Here is an 18243-nt window from a genome sequence, read left to right as displayed (position 1 = left end):
CATGGCGTGAGTCATGGGTGGTGTTACAGTGTCTGAATGAGTTCCTGTGCCAGAATTTCTGCAACGGACATGCACTGCAGAGCTTTCACAACAGGACTGGGCAACGGGTGGAGCCTGCGTGACTCAGGGGGTTTCGTTCATGTCTCTCTACCAGGAGAAAGTATAAGACACCTGTCAGCACACCAGAGAGTGCCCTGGACATCCACTTAATCTGCCAGCACCTGGACCTTGGATTTCCCAGCCTCCAGAACTCTGAGCAGCAGAGGTTTGTTGTTTAAGCCTTCCGGTCTGGGGTATCCTGTGAGAGCATCTGGGGCTGACTCAGAGTGGGGGATAAAATGCAAAGATGGGACATCTGTAAAAGTGAGGAGGAAAGGAAGCGAAGCCATAAAACGTTAAGAGGAAACCTCAGGTGGAAAGTCCAAAGCTACGCTGAAGCGTTAACTTCTACTAAGTTCCAGAATTCCAAATCAGAGCCCAGGACCCTTCCTACTGATGAACCACTTGGTGCTTCTCGAGGTCTGGGTTCTGCTGGACCCTGTGATATGGCCCATCCGCGATGGGAGACCAGTGGCTGCAGGGCATCAGCGAGTGGGAGTAACACTGGGCTGCACTTGTACAATCATTTCAGAGAGATGGGTTAGAATGGGAGAGGGGTGGTGGGAGAGGCGGTGTGAACATGGGAGAAGCGTGGAGATGGGAGAGGAGAGAGAGTAGGAGAGGGGGGAGGGAAAAGGAGAGGAGAGGAAGAGAGGGGAGGGGAGGAGGGGAAGTTGGAGGAAGGAGGGCAGAACAAAGACACTGACATAACAGCAATCCTGCGCCTCCCAGAAGGTGATTTGAAGGGATGATGAGGGAGGAGAGAGGTTTCTCAAACTGAACTTTGTTTTTTAACGTCTCCTTTTCTTTAATGCTTTCTATTAAAAGTTTTATTTATTTATTTATTTATTTATTTATTTATTTATTTATTTTTATTTGAAGGGCATAGTGACAAAGATAGAGATGGAGATAGGCAGAAATTTTCAATCTTTTGATTCATTTCCCCCAAATAATACCAGCAACAGAAAAGGCTAATATATGCACATTAACAGGAAGCTGGATTAGAAGTGAAAGCATGGGGCCAGTGTTGTGGCACGTCAGGTTAAGCCTCTGCCTGCAGTGCCAGCATCACATACGGGTACCAGTTCCAATCTGGCTGCTCCACTTCCAGTCCAGCTCCCTGCTTATGTGCCTGATAAAGCAGAGGAAGATGACCCAAGTGTTTGGGCCTCTGCACCCATGTGGGAGACCTGGAAGATGCTCCTGGATCCTGGCTTCAGACTGGTGCAGCCCTGGCCATTGCATCCATTGGAGGAGTAAACCAGCAGACAGAAGACCCCTCTCTCTCCACCTCCCCCCCCCCCACATCTCTTCTCTGCTCTGTGCAACTCTACCTTTCAAATAAATAAAATGAATGCTTTTTTTAAAAAAACTGAAAGCAGGACTTGATCTCAGACACTCTGATATACCATGTGGCTGTCCCGTGTAAAGACTTAACCTGGTGCACCACAATGGCCACCCACTAGTCCTTTTCTTAGTATTTATGTTTGATGCTTACAAAACTCTCCCTCAACAAAACTTCTCTTCATTTGGATTTCAACAGGTAGGTCATCAGTGTTTCAAGGATACAGACTGGTCTGAGCCCACACCATGGAAGAGAAGAGGGTGGCTATGCATGCATTCAACTACGTTGTACTTGCCGCTCTCTGCAGAATGTCTCTGGCGTACCCTGCAAGCCTTTGGCAGCCAGTGCTGCTCTCTCGGAACTGTGAGTGCCCTGGGGCTGCAAGACCTGGCTGAGGAGGAGGGAAGGGGGAGAAACACAAAGAGAGTATAAAGGAGATTGGTGCTCCTAGCAGGTCCCAAGCAGGTGGACACCTCATCTTCAAGATGGGAGGGAAGGCATGGTTTTGCTGGAAAGGGTGTTATAGACAGTTGGCTCATGGCACCCTGGCAGACACAGTGCTCACATGTGGCAGCTCTCTCTCTACTGCCAGGAGCTTTTTCCTGGACTCCTGGGATTCATGATGCATCTTTCCTGTGTCCTGTGATGCCTACTTTTCCTATCTGTTGAAAAAAATCCCTTCTGTTCTACTGTTTTAAGTATCAGGGAGACACTGTCTTGTAATTTGCACATCAGAACCTGATAGATGTCACTAAAAATAATTGTCAGATGAATCCTCCTGATAGGGGCCCAAGGAGTCCATGGGGACATCAAAGCATCTCATTAACCCCACCCAGCTCAGGGTGAGACAGGGCTAAGTGTCCAGAAGATTGAGGGGGTCTAGGATAGAGACTCCTGCCTCTGCTGGCCAGGCCAATGAGAAGGAGTCTAGGGCTCACAGATGTGTGGGTCCAATGACCATTTTCTCCCTGTCCCGGTCCTTCCCCTGTTTTTTCTCTCATAGATACTCACTCTCTTTGCCTGGAATTCACTGTCCGATCTCGGGCCACTCCCGGACAGCCCTGGTTTGTAGTGCGGGGCTCAGTGGATGCAGCACCTTTCCTCCAGTACGACAGCAACAGCAATAGGGTCAAACCTTTGGGGGCTCTGGGAGAGCAGGTCAATGCCACCAAAGCCTGGGGACAATTGACCCAAACACTGGGAGAAGTTGGGCAAGAGCTCAGGACTATCCTACCTGATGTCAAACTGCATGAAAACAAGACCAGAGGTGAGCATTGCACGGGGTGGGGACACAGACAGTGGGTCTGGTGGAAGCGGCTTTGGATGTAGTTGTGTAAAAGAGCTGGCCATAGGCACAACCTTAGAGACACCTGGGACCTAATGAGCAGGAGAAGGCAAGTCAGGGAGAAAGGAATATGGGCCCCTAAATGTGCAGAGAAGCACTTGCCCTGCTGAGAGGTGATGGATTTGTCAAGAGTCAGGAATGATGCTTCGTGTGTTGATTGCAGATCTGCCTAGCCTGCTGGCCACGATGCTTTGTCATCGCAAAGGAGAACAGAGCACTGGTGCGACCTGGCAGTTCAGCAGCATTGAGAGGAAGATGTTCCTGGTGTTTGATGCAATTAACGTGAACTGGACCACAATTAACACCAGGGACAGAGAGCTCAAGCAGAAGTGGGAGAAGAACAGGGACCTGGCAGAGTTTTTGCGGAAGATCTCATTGGGAGATTGCAATCACTGGTTCAAAGAATTCTTAGAGCACTGGGAGGAGATGCCAGGTAGGCCACTGAGTTACCCGGAGGTACCTGAGCAGGGTGAGGAGGAGGTGGAAAATCTTTAAAGGCCTTAATGCCTTCCCCCTGTGGATGTCAATATGTGTATGTGTGCGTGATGGAAAACTTGATGGATTGATTCTTGGTGGGGTTCATGTGTAGAGAGTCAGTGACTGCCTTAAGGATTTTCCACCATCTCACCTCCCACTGTTTCTTCCTCTGTATAGAATCCCCTTCCCCCTTTAACTGGCCATCTTACACTAAATGGTCTGGGAAATGGCCCCCAAGTGTGTATGGCCACCAAAACATCCTAGCCTCCCTTCTGCCTCTGTAACAGTTACTCTTCGGCCAGTTCCAATGTCACTTCTCATGGAGCCTTCATCAACTTCCCCAGTCAAAATTAAGCCCTAATCATGGTGTCATCCTCTTAAACACTCTACCCACAGTAAATATGTCAAGTGGTATGGCAACTGGATGGATCTCGGCTGTCTGCATCAGTAGAAATGAGTCCCGTGAGAACAGGACACAACCACTCTTCATCTTTATACCCTAGGAACTGGAAGAATAATTGTCACATAATGACTCAGCCAATATGTGGGCACCAATGGCTTCCTGGGGAGAGCAGCTACAGGGGAAGGTCTCATTTTATGTTTGACAGGGTTTGTGCTTTTTGTTTTAGTACCAGCCATGAAGACTGCAAACACTAACCAGTTTTTATTGATACTGGGGATCATCGCAGCGGTCTGCATCTGCTTAGTCCTGATTGTGATCTTCAGAATGGCCATTGTAAGACCATGAGCTGTGGACGGTGAGGAGCAAGCTGGCTTCTAGTTCTTGGGGAGGGATTGGTCTAGTAAAGAGCAGACAGAAGTGACTCCTGGGTCCTGCGCATCCATCCCTCCACAGAAATGGTGCCCTTCCTTAGATCTAGCACTGCTCCCAACTCCACAGGCAGGCTGAGGTCTGCTCAGTCGCTGGGGCAGAGAAGGCTGGTTCAGGAAGCATAGAAGTACAGGGATAGAAGCAACAAAACTAGAATCTCCTCCCCAAGTGGGGCAGGGTCTAAGATCTGGAAAGACCAGGCAGGGTGTTGTCTCCATTCCCCCAGCCCTTTGATGGAATGTTGCTTGCTCTCTGAGGTTGCATGACTTCTCTCAACCATTTTCCTTAACGTCCAAGGGGATGATCTATCACCTACTTCATCTTCCCTGGACCAAGAGAAGGTGACCGTGTTAGACCAATCCTAGAAGGTAAAGCAAGCCTTTAATGGAAGGCTAGCTCCCAATGGAATCACATTATTTCCCACTCAGAGATGGATTTTCCAGGAAGCTAATGAAGCCTTAGCTTTAGAAATCCTCATTTACAGGAGCTCCTTCCATGACCTAAAAAGGGTCCTTACAATGTACTGACAGCCATTTTGAAAAATTTGCAACAGGGGGCTAAAACACTGGGAAATACAGTGTCCAAAATAAGACATAGGCTCCCAATCACTTTCAGTTTTACTCTGACACTCTTTCCATCTAATTTCTCTCCATGTCAGGAACAATTAGAGTAGCTACTGGCATTTTCTCCTATTTGGGCAAGAGGAATATATCCTATATATACACATATGTATATATCATATATACACACATATATGTATATAGAAGAATATATATGAATACATATACTTATATATATATATATTTACTGAGTTTTAATGAAATTTATTTGTATGTTCACACTCACTTTTGTGTACTGTTATTTCCATGCAGAATCTACAAGTTGTGCTGACTCACTCAATATCATGACACAAAGGTATAGGGCCAGGGGTGAACAAGACATGTGAACTGATATATCTAATAATATATTCAAATGCCCTATGGCATAGGCTCAATAGGAAGGATAAAGTGGGATACATTCCCAGATGGAACATTATATAGGAACAAAGATTAAACTATTGCTACACAAAATGCGAATGGCTGGCATAGATAGGGCCTATTATTCACGTGAAATGCATGACTCTTTAGACAGAAGGAAAATGTCAGACACGAAAGGACATCATTGTATGATTCTAGTATACGAATTTCATAAGCAAACAAAACAAATCTTTAGTAATAGAAGTCAGAGAGTACTGGATACCTTGTGTAATAACAACTTGATCTGACAGATGACTATGCAGGTAGACTCTGGCTTTAGAATACATCAAGATAAGAATCAGTCAAGCTTGCTGCTTAAGATTTGTTCACTTTCCTGTAGGGATGTCACATTTCAACAACCAAAAAAAGTGTTTAAAAAATTTAAGGAAAGATTTTAATTCTCATTCATGTCTTCACAAAGTTCTCTCCCATCAGGAATATACTCAATGGTACAATGAATTAAATTACAAATAGATTATATACTTTTATGATTAGAATAAAATACATAAGAAATAATGTATGTATGTATATATATATATATATATATATTCCAAGAAATTGAAATCCATGCAGCTATTCATATGGATTTTCTAAAACTTTATGAAGACCTCTTGTGTGCATGTTTGTGTATATGTATCTATATACAGAGATATATCAATATAGCTATATGTATGTATCCATATATATATACATATATATATACACACACATGTATACAGTGGAAGGGAAAACTATTATATGCCAGGTAAAATGCCAGACTTCTTCCATTAGCTCGCACTCTTTCTCCATCACTGCCATAACCCTAAAAATTCTTTCTTTAATCACTTTCTTTGTCCTCATAATGACTGACCTGAGATAGCTGCAGACCCCCCAAAAGCTTCAGCATGGCATTCAGAATGATGGGAATTCTAGGGTTGGAGTTATAGTTCCTGGAGCTCTCTGAGGATTCCAAAGTTAAGATTCACTGTGATGAGGAAAATCACTTGCACCATCCATGGCTCAGTGATGTTCAATGATTCTGATACAAGAAGTGGCTCCACCCTGTTAGTTGCTTAAAATAATGCCAAGATTGAGGCTTGTCTCTGTCTTAAGCCTGGTACCATGAAGAAAGGTGAACTAACCACAGTGTTCAAGCGAGCTGGCAAGATACAGCTTTGCCCGAGCAGGACTCTGTTCATCAGGGCTCCTGTGTGCATGGTGGTGGCAGAAGCACAAGGGATGTGCATGCTCAGCCTTGGGTGGGGACAGTAGCAAGGTGGATCCAGATCTGTCTCGTCCAAACAGCTGCAGGCACAAGGGTCTAGCCCTAACCCCTGGAGGAAGTCACTGTCAAGGAGCTACTGCCCCAACCAAGCAAGCTAGCAATCAGGTGTCACTCTCAGTAACACATGGAATTAGTGAGCAGGAAGGAGGCAGAAGACCAGTTTTACAAAATGGGTCTGAACAGTGAGGACTTAAAGGAGATTTGGCCTGAATGGACCCCTCGAGGTTCCTGGCTCTGCCAGCCTCTTCCTGGCACCTACACTTAATTGGAGAAATTAACTCCTACACTGGGCAGGAGTTGGGCAGGGCTCAACAACTGATCTGAATAGAATTAACAGGCAGGGCAGGCCCGGGCACGGGGTCCACTGGTAGGAAGAGCCTCCCCTTGTGACTCACTGGGCTTCCTATCACAGGGAGGAACCCCCACCCCACCACCCCAGAGGAACACAGAGAGCTGTGTGTGTCCATGAGACAATCCTATTTCTACATCATTAGCATTCCTGGGCACTGCTTTGGTTGATTGAATGGAGGAGAGAAAAGAGTGGCCAAAGCTAAATGGCACCACAGAGGAGTGGACTGGGAGTGTCTCAAATCAGGAGACCAGAGGCAGGACATGGGCCTAAGATGACCTGTCCCAGTGTTTCCCCCGAATCTAAAGCAAACACCTGCTTCTCTTCTAAAGGTTGAAGAACACTCCACACCAGAGAGCGTGGCTCAGCTCACCAGAGTTCCTTAATGCCTGGCGGTTGCTGTTTTCTGGCTCTTTCATCTCCACATGGGCACCAGAGAACGTCAATCTTAAATGCACCACATTGATGTCAGTCCTAACACTCTTCCCGCTCCCATGAAGCATATCAGTAATTTATGGAATTTGGGAAAAGAGGTCTATTTTTGATTGTCAATCACGGATATGACATATAAGCATGCATCCACTAAAAGACATACTCAGGGAGCCGGCACTGTGGCACAGCAGGTTGAAGCCCTGGCCCGAGGCACCAGCATTTCATATGGGTGCTGGTTCGAGTCTCTGCTGATCCTCTTCTGATCCAGCTCTCTGCTATGGCCTGGCAAAGCAGTAGAGGTTGGCCCAAGTCCTTGAGCCCCTGCACCCATGTGGGAGACCTGGAAGAAGCTCCTGGCTCCTGGCTGCGGATCGGCGCAGGTCCAGTCATTGCAGCCATCTGGGGAGTGAACCAGAAGATGGAAGACCTCTCTGTCTTTACTTCTCTCTGTGGCTCTGTCTTTCAAATAAATAAAATAAATCTTTTAAAAAAAAAAAAAAGACATACTCAGGAATGTTCCTGGCAGGCTTATTCATTATAGCCCCAAGCTGGGAAACAACTGATGGGTATTCACATTACCTTCATATATTTACACTGTTTATACTACACTGTGAATTCTGCACAACACAAAAATACTGTGACACACAGCAACACACGTGAGGTTGTCAGACTGTAATACCTTGATCCATTTAAATGAAGCTGAGGCTGGCGCCATGGCTTAACAGGCTAATCCTCCGCCTTGCGGTGCTGGCACACCAGGTTCTAGTCCTGGTTGGGGTGCCGGACTCTATCCCGGTTGCCCCTCTTCCAGGCCAGCTCTCTGCTATGGCCTGGGAAGGCAGTGGAGGATGGCCCAAGTCCTTGGGCCCTGCACCCGCATGGGAGACCAGGAAAAGCACTTGGCTCCTGGCTTCGGATCAGTGAGATGCGCCGGCCGCAGCGGCCATTGGAGGGTGAACCAACGGCAAAAAAGGAAGACCTTTCTCTCTGTCTCTCTCACTATCCACTCTGCCTGTCAAAATAAATAAATAAATAAATGAAGCTGAAAAACAGTTAATGGTAATGTAAGCTAAAATAGGGGTTACCCCCTAAGAAAGGAGGTTGGGTAGAAAAAGGCTTTAGGGCGCTTCTATGTGTTAAAAATACTGTTGATCTATGTGGTGTTACTCAGGTGTGTATGTGAGAATTCAAATACATAGATGGCCTCCTCATGTATAGCCTCTCCTTAAATCAATAATTTCTCAGACAATTCAACTCCTCAACTTCCTAGCCCACTGGGAATATCAAGTTTTCCCCCAAAGGGGTCAGTTGTTCAAAACCAAAGTCACTATCTAGGATTACACATTATACACTCATACCCTGGGGGCTTACCCAAAACCATAAGTCTTTAATTGACCAAGTCCTCACCCTTAATAAAATCAGTCTTATTGTCCTTCTTGGGATTGTCCAGTTTCTTCCATATATGGATAACCAATGTCAGTCTCATCACTAGACCCCTCTATTGGGCATCCTCAGGAGATTCCATTCACACCCTTGAATCCTTGGCCTCTGTCAGAACAGCATGTATCCAACTAAAAAAGGCCCTCATTTCAGCCCTGGCCCTTGCTCTCCAAATCCCTCTAAACCCTTTCATTTATATATAGACACAGAAAGGGGTTTTGTACTTGGACTCCTTGCCCAATTTTCTGACCCCAATAAACCAAACAATAGCTTACTTCTCTAAACAGCTGGATAAAACTGTGCTGGATTGGACAACCTGTCTCTCCATTCTTTTTGCAACTTCACAGTTAATATTAGCAGGTCAAAACTGGCTGTTTCTCAAAATCTCACTGTACACTCAAAAATTCTCTTTCAAATAAATAAATACATCTTAATAAAAATGTTTTAATTAAAAATGGTTTAAAACAAGTTCTTTGTGAAAAATTCAAGAAATGCTGCCTTCCCCTCTTCCCCATGGAACACATGAACTCAGCCTCTATCACTGTCCCCAAGGCAGGAGTGAGGGTTATGTGTCCATCTCAGAATCTTTGGAAAACCATATGAAATCACGTATATAAGTGTGGGGGATGGGGTTAGCACAGTGGTTAAGGCCTCACTTGGGATATCAGCAGCCATACTGGAGTATATGGGTTCAAGTCCCAGCTCTGCTTTTGATTGCATCTTCCTGCTAACGAGTGCCCTGGTTAGCAGCAGGTGGTGGCTCAAGCCCTGGAATTCCTGCCACCTACGTCGGGGACTGGGATAGAGTTTCCAGATCCCAGTTTTCACCTGGCCCAGCTCTGACTGTTGTGGTCTTTAGGGAGTGAACCAGCAGATGGGAGAGTTCTCTGTCTCTGTGTCTTTCAAAAACCTAATTTTTAAAAAAGTGTTGATGCATTGTGGCATCATGGATAAAGCTACCATCTGTGATGTTGGCATCCCATTTGGGCATGAGTTTGAGTCCTAGATGCTCCACTTCAATCCAGCTCCTGTTAATGGCCTGGGAAGCCAGTGGAGGATGGCCCAAGTGCTTGGGCCCTAACACTCATGTGGGAGACCCAGAAGTTCCTGACTCCTGGCTTCAGACCCACCCAGCCCCAGCCTCAGCTGTTGCAGCCATTTGGGGAGTGAACCAGCAAATGGAAGATTTCTCTCTTTCTCTCTCTCTCTCAACTCTGCCTTTCAAATAAATAAATCTTTTTTAAAAAAAAAAGTGTTGGGCAAATTCTGAAATCATATGTGATTATTAATATATTGTCAAAAAGTAGATTTTTTTTTTTGACAGGCAGAGTGGACAGTGAGAGAGAGAGACAGAGAGAAAGGTCTTCCTTTGCCTTTGGTTCACCCCTCAATGGCCGCTCTGGCCGGCGCACTGCGCCGATCCAAAGCCAGGAGCCAGGTGCTTCCTCCTAGTCTCCCATGGGGTGCAGGGCCCAAGCACTTGGGCCATCCTCCACTACACTCCCTGGCCATAGCAGAGAGCTGGCCTGGAAGAGGGGCAACCCGGACAGAATCCGGCGCCCTGACCGGGACTAGAACCTGGTGTGCCGGCACCGCTAGGCGGAGGATTAGCCTGCTAGGCGGAGGATTAGCCTGTTGAGCCACGGCGCCGGCCAGATTTCTAACATTAGTAATTATTATAATTAACTAGTCTTTAGAGGATTTGACGGCACTCTCATAAGTTAAAGTTCTCACAAGTCTGCTCAAGCTCTCTAAGGCCTGTGACAGAAACGAAAGCTTACATGGCCTCAAGGTCACCTTGAAGTGGCTACAGTTGGGTGGAACAAGTATCTCCAAGGTATTAGAACCTCCAACCCAGAGTGGGACAGTCCCGACAGCCTTCAGGGGTAAGCTGCTGCGTATTTCAGCCCCCAAGTCGCTCAAACACACCCCGTCAAACGCTGCGTTTCTCTCTCACGAAATGGCAAGAAACATTAGGCTCATTTCCCACCCACCCCCCCTCTTTGCTCTTCAGGACCTGCAAGCAATGGATTCTTAAATCTCAGCTCTGACCATTAAATAAATAAAGAAGTAAAGAAAGAAATAGCAGAGGCTTCTATTTTCCAATAATTACCGAATTACTTCCTCTCCCCCGTCAAAAAATAAATACAAATATCTAACCAATGTTCAATTCACAATGTACAGTAACCAGTCAAAAATTTCTGGACATGCTAAAAAGCAAAAAAAAAAAAAAACAAACAAACAAAAAAAAAAAATCACCAGATACCACTCAGAAATAAACACGGCTCGGAAGCCGTGCCAGGGCAGGAACCCCGAGGTGTGGACGAGCAAGTGAACAGGAACCGAACCCCGGCCAACAACAGGCCGTCCAGCGGAGGGACCCGCGGTGCCTAACTGCGCGCCCCGCGTCCCTGAGGTCACCAGGCTTTGCGGGCAGTCGTCACGCAGCCGCTGCGAGCAGCCAGCTCCCCGCGCGGGAGCGGCCGGGCCGGGCCGCCGGGGTCCGGGCGCGGCGCCAACCCCCGCCCGCGCGCGCCGGCGAGGCTCTCGGGGCCCGAGGGGGCGGCGCGCGCGGGGGGCGGGCCGGGGCGGGGCTGTCGGCGGCCCCGCCCCGCCGCGGCCGCTGTCCTCCAGCCCGGTGCTGATCCGCGCCGAGGCCACCTCGCCGCCGCGCCGCTCTCCGCGGTCGGGGCCCCCGCCAGCCTCCCGGAGGGGCGACGCCAGGCAGGCCGGGCCCGTTATGCCTCCCGCTGCGCCCGGCGCCCGTGCGCCCGCCTCGTCGGGGCCGCAGCCGGGCCCCGGGGGCGCCGCGCTCTGAGGCCGGGGCCTAGCGCGCTCCGCGGCCCGCGCTCGCCGGCTCCCGCGCCTCCCTCGCGCTCTCAGCCGCGCCTCGGCTCCTCCCTCAGCTGCCGGCCGCCATGGCCCTCGCCGCCCGGGAGGGCGCAGGCTCGCGGCGCCGGCTGCCGCCGCGGCACCGGGCGTTGCGCGGGCTGCTGCTTCTCTGCCTGTGGCTGGCGAGCGGCCGCGCGGCCGGGCCTCCGGGGGCGCCACGGTCGGACCTGCACGCGCAGCTCTCGGGCGTGGAGCAGCTGCTGGAAGAGTTCCGCCGGCAGCTCCAGCAGGAGCGGCCGCAAGAGGAGTTGGAGCTGGAGCTGCGCGCCGGCGGCGGCCCCCGGGAGGGCTGCCCGGGCCCGGGCGGCGGCGGCTACAGTGCCATGCCGGACGCCATCATCCGCACCAAGGACTCCATCGCGGCGGGCGCCAGCTTCCTGAGCGCGCCGGCCGCCGTGCGGGACTGGCGGCAGTGCGTGGCCGCCTGCTGCTCCGAGCCGCGCTGCTCCGTGGCGGTGGTGGAGTTGCCGCGGCGGCCCGCGCCCCCTGCCGCGGCGCTCGGCTGCTACCTCTTCAACTGCACGGTGCGCGGCCGCAGCGTCTGCAAGTTCGCGCTGCACCGCGGCTACAGCAGCTACAGCCTCAGCCGCGCCGCGGCGCCGGACGCTGCGTGGGCCTCGCCCGGACCAGGTAAGCGCGCGGCCGAGGGGCTGCTCGGGGCCAGGGCGCTGGGGTCCTGCTGCCGAGCAACCTGCGGGAGGCCTGGCTGGGCAGCACAACTCAGAAAAAGAAACGCGCTTGTCCCAGGGGTCCCGAGCTGCGGGCGTGCCAGAGGAACGGCTCTGATCTCCCGGCCCCGCGAGTGGAACCCGGGAGGTGTGGGCAGAGCGGCTGGAATTTTCCTAGGTTGGGAGAGAGAGAGGCGGGTTGGAGAGGATTCGCGGAAATTCGGCGTCAAGGCGGAGGAGAACTCGGAGCGAGAAGAGGCAAAGTTTATTTTAGTCCCGTGGGTTTTTGTAGGGCATGGTTTGTGTGGAGCAGAAATCATTAGATACCACATGGCTCATAAACGCCCACGGCTGTTCCCTCGCGCGCTTCCGCCCGGAGTTGCTGTCGACAGACAGAACTGGGAAGGCAGACTGTTCCCTGTTGTGAAGAGCGAAAGGACAGGATTTTAATTTAGTTGGAAAAAAAATAAAATAAAATAATAGGAAAGTTACAGGTATGGCTCTTTTTGAAGAGAGCTGGAAACGATGGGTGCTCGACGGGTTTCCCCTTCTGTGATGTGGGGGACTTCAAAAAGTTCGTGGAAAATGGCATTAGAAGATACGTATTTTTGGTACAAAAAATTTCAAAGTCCATTCATAGTTTTTTTCCTAACACGCATTTCCACGAACGCTTTGACATCAACAGTTATAGGCATTGGAGATCAAGGTGACTGAAAGAGACCTTGGCTGGGCCTCTTGTGGTCAGGCCCAAGTGCTTTATCCTACACGGTTGCTGTTTGGTTTGTAATAACAGTGAGTTGCAGGGCAGCAGTGGCCGTCAGCCTTAGCCACTGGGGAATCTGGATCCACTGAGAAGGGTCTGTACATCTCTTCCCCATCCCACCTTAGCCCCTCCCCCACCTCCCATCTGAGATAAGGCTTAGAACCCTTGTCAAGGAAAGAGACATCACGGGGTCACTCTTGCCTTTCTGGGCCTTGAGGTAGACACTGTGGTTTCCTGTCTGCAATGGGGGAAGGCAGCCCCTCTACTCACACCCCCAGCAGCCTCGTGGCTGTCACCCACAGCCTTCCTCTCTGCCCAAACTCCACCAGCATCCCAGCCAAAGGACCCCGCCTCGCCCATTCTCAGTGCTCATCTGGGAGACGCCCACCATGCCAAGTGAACCTTCCTGTAAACCAAGAATAAGCGTTTAGGTTAGGAGCAGTTTCCGAGTCCTTTTTCCTCCTACTTCCTCCTTTGTCCTTCCGGTCCATAGTGGAAATGGTCCAAGAATTCCGTTTTGTAGCTGTTTGAGGATGTAGTTGGTGAGGACTAGGTTGTCGCTCGTTCTGGGGAGAACACTGCATGCCCAGATGTCCTCCAGCCCTCAGCAGCCAGAAGGGGGAAGGTGCAGCTGGGCTGAGAGTCTCCCTGGGCCAGCTCTGCAGGGAGGGCGAAGGTTACTTCCTGGTGGCCTGTGTTTCCCCTGCCTGGACACTTAACCTCCTTTGGAGTTCTTCCTGCTTCTGAGACCAAGTTTCTCCTTGACTTGTTTCTTTTGTTTCCCTCTCGCTGAATCTCCTGGGCAGGTAGAGTTGGAGCCTACAGGGTGGGCTAATGGCATAGAGAAGCTCTTTCAGACAAGCTGCTCCAGATGTGTTTGAAGAGAAATGAAGGATGAGGAGGAAATGGTGGGGGCCAGGTGGGCAGGGATAGCAGCCCCATTTGTTGTCCACACTGTGGAGTTTGGGGTTAGGCACTGCTCTGAGCTCTTCACACACATATAACTTCTCTGTCCTCCCCGCAGCCCAGAGACCTAGGTCCTGTTAGAGCTCCCAGTGTGAGTGAAGGTTTGGCCAAAGAAAGTATCATGCCTGGGGGTCAAGCAGCATGCAGGTCGTGCTCTGAGATAGGGAGCAGCCCTTGTGCTCTGTCCAGCAGCGGTAGACCTTCTGGAACTGGAAGCCGAGAAGGGGACCACTCTGTTGGGACTGACCAGGTAGCCAGCTGTGGAGGATGGAAGGAGAGTGCAGGAAAGAGTGGGGGATGGAGAGGTGTCTTGAGATGACTGAAAATTCTGAGCCCTGAGTTGGAGACCTGGCTCCTCCCTGCTGATCCTGTTGGAACTTGAATGCCTGCTCGCTTTCCAGCTTTGGTTGTTGTAGGTGGACTTGGCTTGTGAGTTATAGAGGTGATACCTGCACACTTAGTTTTGTCATAGGAGCCTGCTTTGGTCACGTGGCTTACTGGAGGGTTGGGGTCCAGTTGTGAAGATTAAATGAAGAGCAGTGGTGACGTGGGAACTGGAGCTGTTCAGATCCCAGAGGAGCTAAGAACGTAAGACCAGCGCCTTTATGTCTCCACCAGAGAGTCGGCCTGGAATCCAGTGTCTCTGGGAACAGTTTGGGAATCAGCCCCTTAGCTGGTGGAGAATATCAACGCTATCAGGCAGAGTGCTGTTCTTCCCTCTGCAGCTGCACCTGCTCCACCCCTGGCCTTTCTCTTGTCTCCACCAAGTACAGAGAAAAGAGCTGACCTTCCTGCCCGAGGCTCATCCCTCCTCACATGCCTGACCAGTCTTCCCCAGGGACCTTGACTTCCCACATTGCATCTTCTGTGTGTTATAAATATATTTAATAAATGCTCTTTAGGTAATTGTTTGGCAGTGTTGGAAAAATATGTTTAGACCTACAAAGCTGACCATGTGCAAATTCCAGGTAAAGAACCAAATATGTCTTTAAAATTTTCATACCTAGGAAAATTTGAAGAAAATGAACTTACTATTATACATCTGGAAAGGAGACAGCTTTCTAATCCATTAAAGAGATTATAAAGGAAAAGAATAGATGATATTCACATTTATAGAAACCTTGAAGAAAAGGAATTGCAAGCAAGAGTATGGGAAAACATGAGATACAATTATTTAATGTTAATAGAAAGAGATTATGAGGGGCTGGTGCCATGGCTCACTTGGTTAATCCTCCACCTGCAGCATCAGCATCCCATATGGGTGCCAGGTTCTAGTCCCGGTTGCTCTTCTTGCAGTCCAGCTCTCTGCAGTGGCCCAGGAAGGCAGTGGAGGATGGCCCAAGTGCTTGGGCGCCTGCACCCACGTGGGAGACCAGGAAGAAGCACCTGGCTCCTGGCTTCGGATCGGCGCAGCGCCGGCTGTAGCAGCCATTTGGGGAGTGAACCAACAGAAGGAAAACCTTTCTCTCTGTCTCTCTCTCTCACTGTCTATAACTCTACCTGTCAAATTAAAAAAAAAAAAAAAGAAAGAAAGATATTATGAGTCAGAAAGTAAAACTAAATGGGTGAAGGACATGTGCAAACGGTTCCCAGAAGTTGATAAACATGAAAAAAATGTTTGGTATTAGAAGTAATAGAAGAAATGCAAATAATGCCAGCAAATGCTTATTAAATTGGCAAAAATAAAAAATTACGCAGATTGGAATGCCTGTGGAAATCTTTATATTATTTATTTAGTTCAACTTTATTTGAAAGGTAGAGAGAGAGAGATCTTCCATGCCCTGGTTTACTTCCCAAATGCCTGAAACAACCAAGGCTGGACCAGGCAGAAACCGGGAGCCAGGAATTCCCTTCATCTAGGTCTCCCTGTGGATAGCAGAGACGGAAGCACTTGAGCCGATGCACTTTGTTAGGAAGCTGGATTGGAAGGGGAGCAGTCAGGGCTGAAAGCAGGCAGCCTGGTAAGGGGTACAGACATCCCAACCCCCTCAAGCTGTACTCAGAAGGGCAGGGCCTGTGAGTGAGAAATATCTGGGCTGACGCCTGAACTGAGGCATTTATCACTTGTGTGATCCTAGCCAGCTAACCTGGGTTCTCTGCACAGAGTTTCCTCAGCAGTATTACACGGATGAAAATGCCTGCCTTAGGGACTTGTGAAATGAAGTGGTACCTATGGAGCACTTGTCACGGTGCCTGGAACAAGCCGTCACCCAAAACTGGCCCGTTAGCGTCATGCAGAGATAGGCCAGAACAGTACATACATAAAATCATCATCACAATGGAGTTGTGGATACTTTGGTTTGTTTGTTTGTTTGTTTGTTTGTTTGTTTGTTTTGACAGGCAAAGTTAGACAGTGAGAGAGAGAGAGACAGAAAGAAAGATCTTCCTTCTGTTGGTTCACCCTCCAAATGGCCGCTACATCCGGCATGCGGCGCTGATCCGAAGCCAGGAGCCAGGTGCTTCCTCCTGGTCTCCCATGTGGGTGCAGGGCCCAAGCACTTGGGCCACCCTCCACTGCCTTCCTGGGCCACAGCAGAGAGCTGGCCTGGAAGAGGAGCAACCGGGACAGAATCCAGCGCCCCAACTGGGACTAGAACCCGGGGTGCTGGAGCCGCAGGCAGAGGATTAGCCTAGTGAGCCGCGGCGCTGGCCGATACTTTGTTTTTAATAATGTGTGTTGTAATAACACCACACACACACACACACACACATACACGATGGCTGCTTGCACATAGGTGAGTGTGCCTCCTCCTTCTGTGTGGCCGCACTTCCATACCCCACGTCATGTCTGCAGCACAGATGATTCCAGAACATCCTCCTTGCCACGAAGGCTGTGTTCACAGCAACGTGCAGTGCAGGAAGGTCACTAACACTGCTGTTCTTCTTTGTATAACCTGCCGCCTTCCTGTGTGCAATCTGAGTTGGTGTGCGTCTCACATCACCTCTATAGGTCTTGTGGTTAGTTTTCAGAAGAAATCAACATTTCCATACTATTTCATGTGGGCCTATTATATTTTTTATGATGAAAACCAGAATTTGCATCTATCTTGTTCTTCTTTTGCAAGGCAAACATTTTTTTCACTGGTAGCACACTCCTTCCTTCTTCCTGTTGTCAATTGTTTATGTTAAGGTCTGTTTCTGGGGAGATAAGCTCTGGCTTATTTCACAAGACATTTTACAATGTAATTTGCCCACATTTGAACTGAAGAGCAAACATTAGCTCTGTTATTTCAGTCTGTCAATTTAGAGGAGATGAGGATTTCCCTGGGTCCATCAATCATATCTTAAAGCTCACCTAAACAAAAGAAATGACGAAAATGATTTTTTTTTTCCTTTTAGGAGAGACAGAGTTTGTTTTATATCATATGGGTTATGGCAGCATTTACCTGATTCTTCCATCTTAAATCTTTGAGAGTGAAAATATATCTAAATGTTCATTGTTTTTATATCTATAGGCATATTTTCATTCCCTTAAAAATAGCATTTTAAAGTAACGCTTAATGCAAATAGCTGCTGCCTATTATGCGTACCTGCAGAATTTTAGGACAGTTTCCAGAATTATAAAGCGGTCAACTGTTGTGTGGAAACCATGAACCTTTCAGAACCAAAGGAAACGTGAACACTCCATAAAAGGCCTGTGGGTAACGCAGATGCCTCGTCTCCCCTTACCTGGGAGAAGCAGAACAAAGACATCAGCTGCTGGACCTGTAGAGGTGGAAACAGGCAGAACAAGTTGCTGCTTAGGCAGGATTTGTTTTTTTCTTGGCTTATGTAAAAGGGTTATCACTCCTTTTTAAATGACTGTAAAAATGGGATTTGTCTCATAAACATAATATACCCCCTTGGCAACAGCACATAATAAATAATTGTGTTTATTCCCTACAATTATAAATTACTTACACCTTTATTCACAGAAAAGCTTTTGTTATCATAACTAGGTTTTTATATTTTTTTAAGACAGAGTTATATAGAGAGAGGGAGATATATATAGAGATCAATCTTCCATCCACTGGTTCACTCCTGGTATGGCCACAACAGCCAGTCTGAATCCAGGAGCCAGGAGCTTCTTCTGGGTCTCCCACATGGGTGGCAGGGGCCCAGGTACTTGGACCATCTTCTGCTGCTTTCCCAGGTACATTAGCCGGAAACTGGATTGGAAGTGGATCAACCAGGACACAAACCAACATCCATATGGCATGCCGGCATTGCAGGCCGCAGCTTTACCCACTATGCCACAGCACCAGTCCCCATAATTAGCTTTTAAAAGCTCTAAACCTCCAATGAAAAATTTGATTCCAAAGAATTTCTGTGTGGGCTTTATTTTGTATGGATCCACGTTTGCCTTAACTTTCCAA

General features: G+C 48.8%; 2 protein-coding genes across 3 annotated transcripts in view; both read left to right on the top strand.

Annotated features, from left to right (window-relative positions):
- RAET1E (retinoic acid early transcript 1E) lies at positions 1-7640 on the top strand. Its single transcript, XM_062187761.1, has 6 exons — positions 1-265; positions 1643-1807; positions 2448-2711; positions 2953-3222; positions 3896-4024; positions 7060-7640. Exons 2-5 carry the CDS (start codon positions 1690-1692, stop codon positions 4012-4014), a joined length of 771 nt encoding a protein of 256 aa, XP_062043745.1. The 5' UTR covers positions 1-265; positions 1643-1689; the 3' UTR covers positions 4015-4024; positions 7060-7640.
- Positions 7641-11517: 3877 nt separating this feature from the next.
- Positions 11518-18243, top strand: part of LRP11 (LDL receptor related protein 11) — a 42365-nt gene continuing 35639 nt past the window's right edge. For both annotated transcript variants that reach the window (XM_062186921.1, XM_062186920.1), the window contains exon 1: positions 11518-12121. In XM_062186921.1, coding sequence (XP_062042905.1) covers positions 11518-12121 — 604 coding nt within the window. The remainder of the gene's footprint in view (positions 12122-18243) is intronic.

Source organism: Lepus europaeus, chromosome 3 (assembly GCF_033115175.1).
Source record: "Lepus europaeus isolate LE1 chromosome 3, mLepTim1.pri, whole genome shotgun sequence".
NCBI lineage: Eukaryota > Metazoa > Chordata > Mammalia > Lagomorpha > Leporidae > Lepus > Lepus europaeus.
Note: the sequence above shows the minus strand (reverse complement) of the source record. Positions and strands in the feature narration are given on the sequence as shown.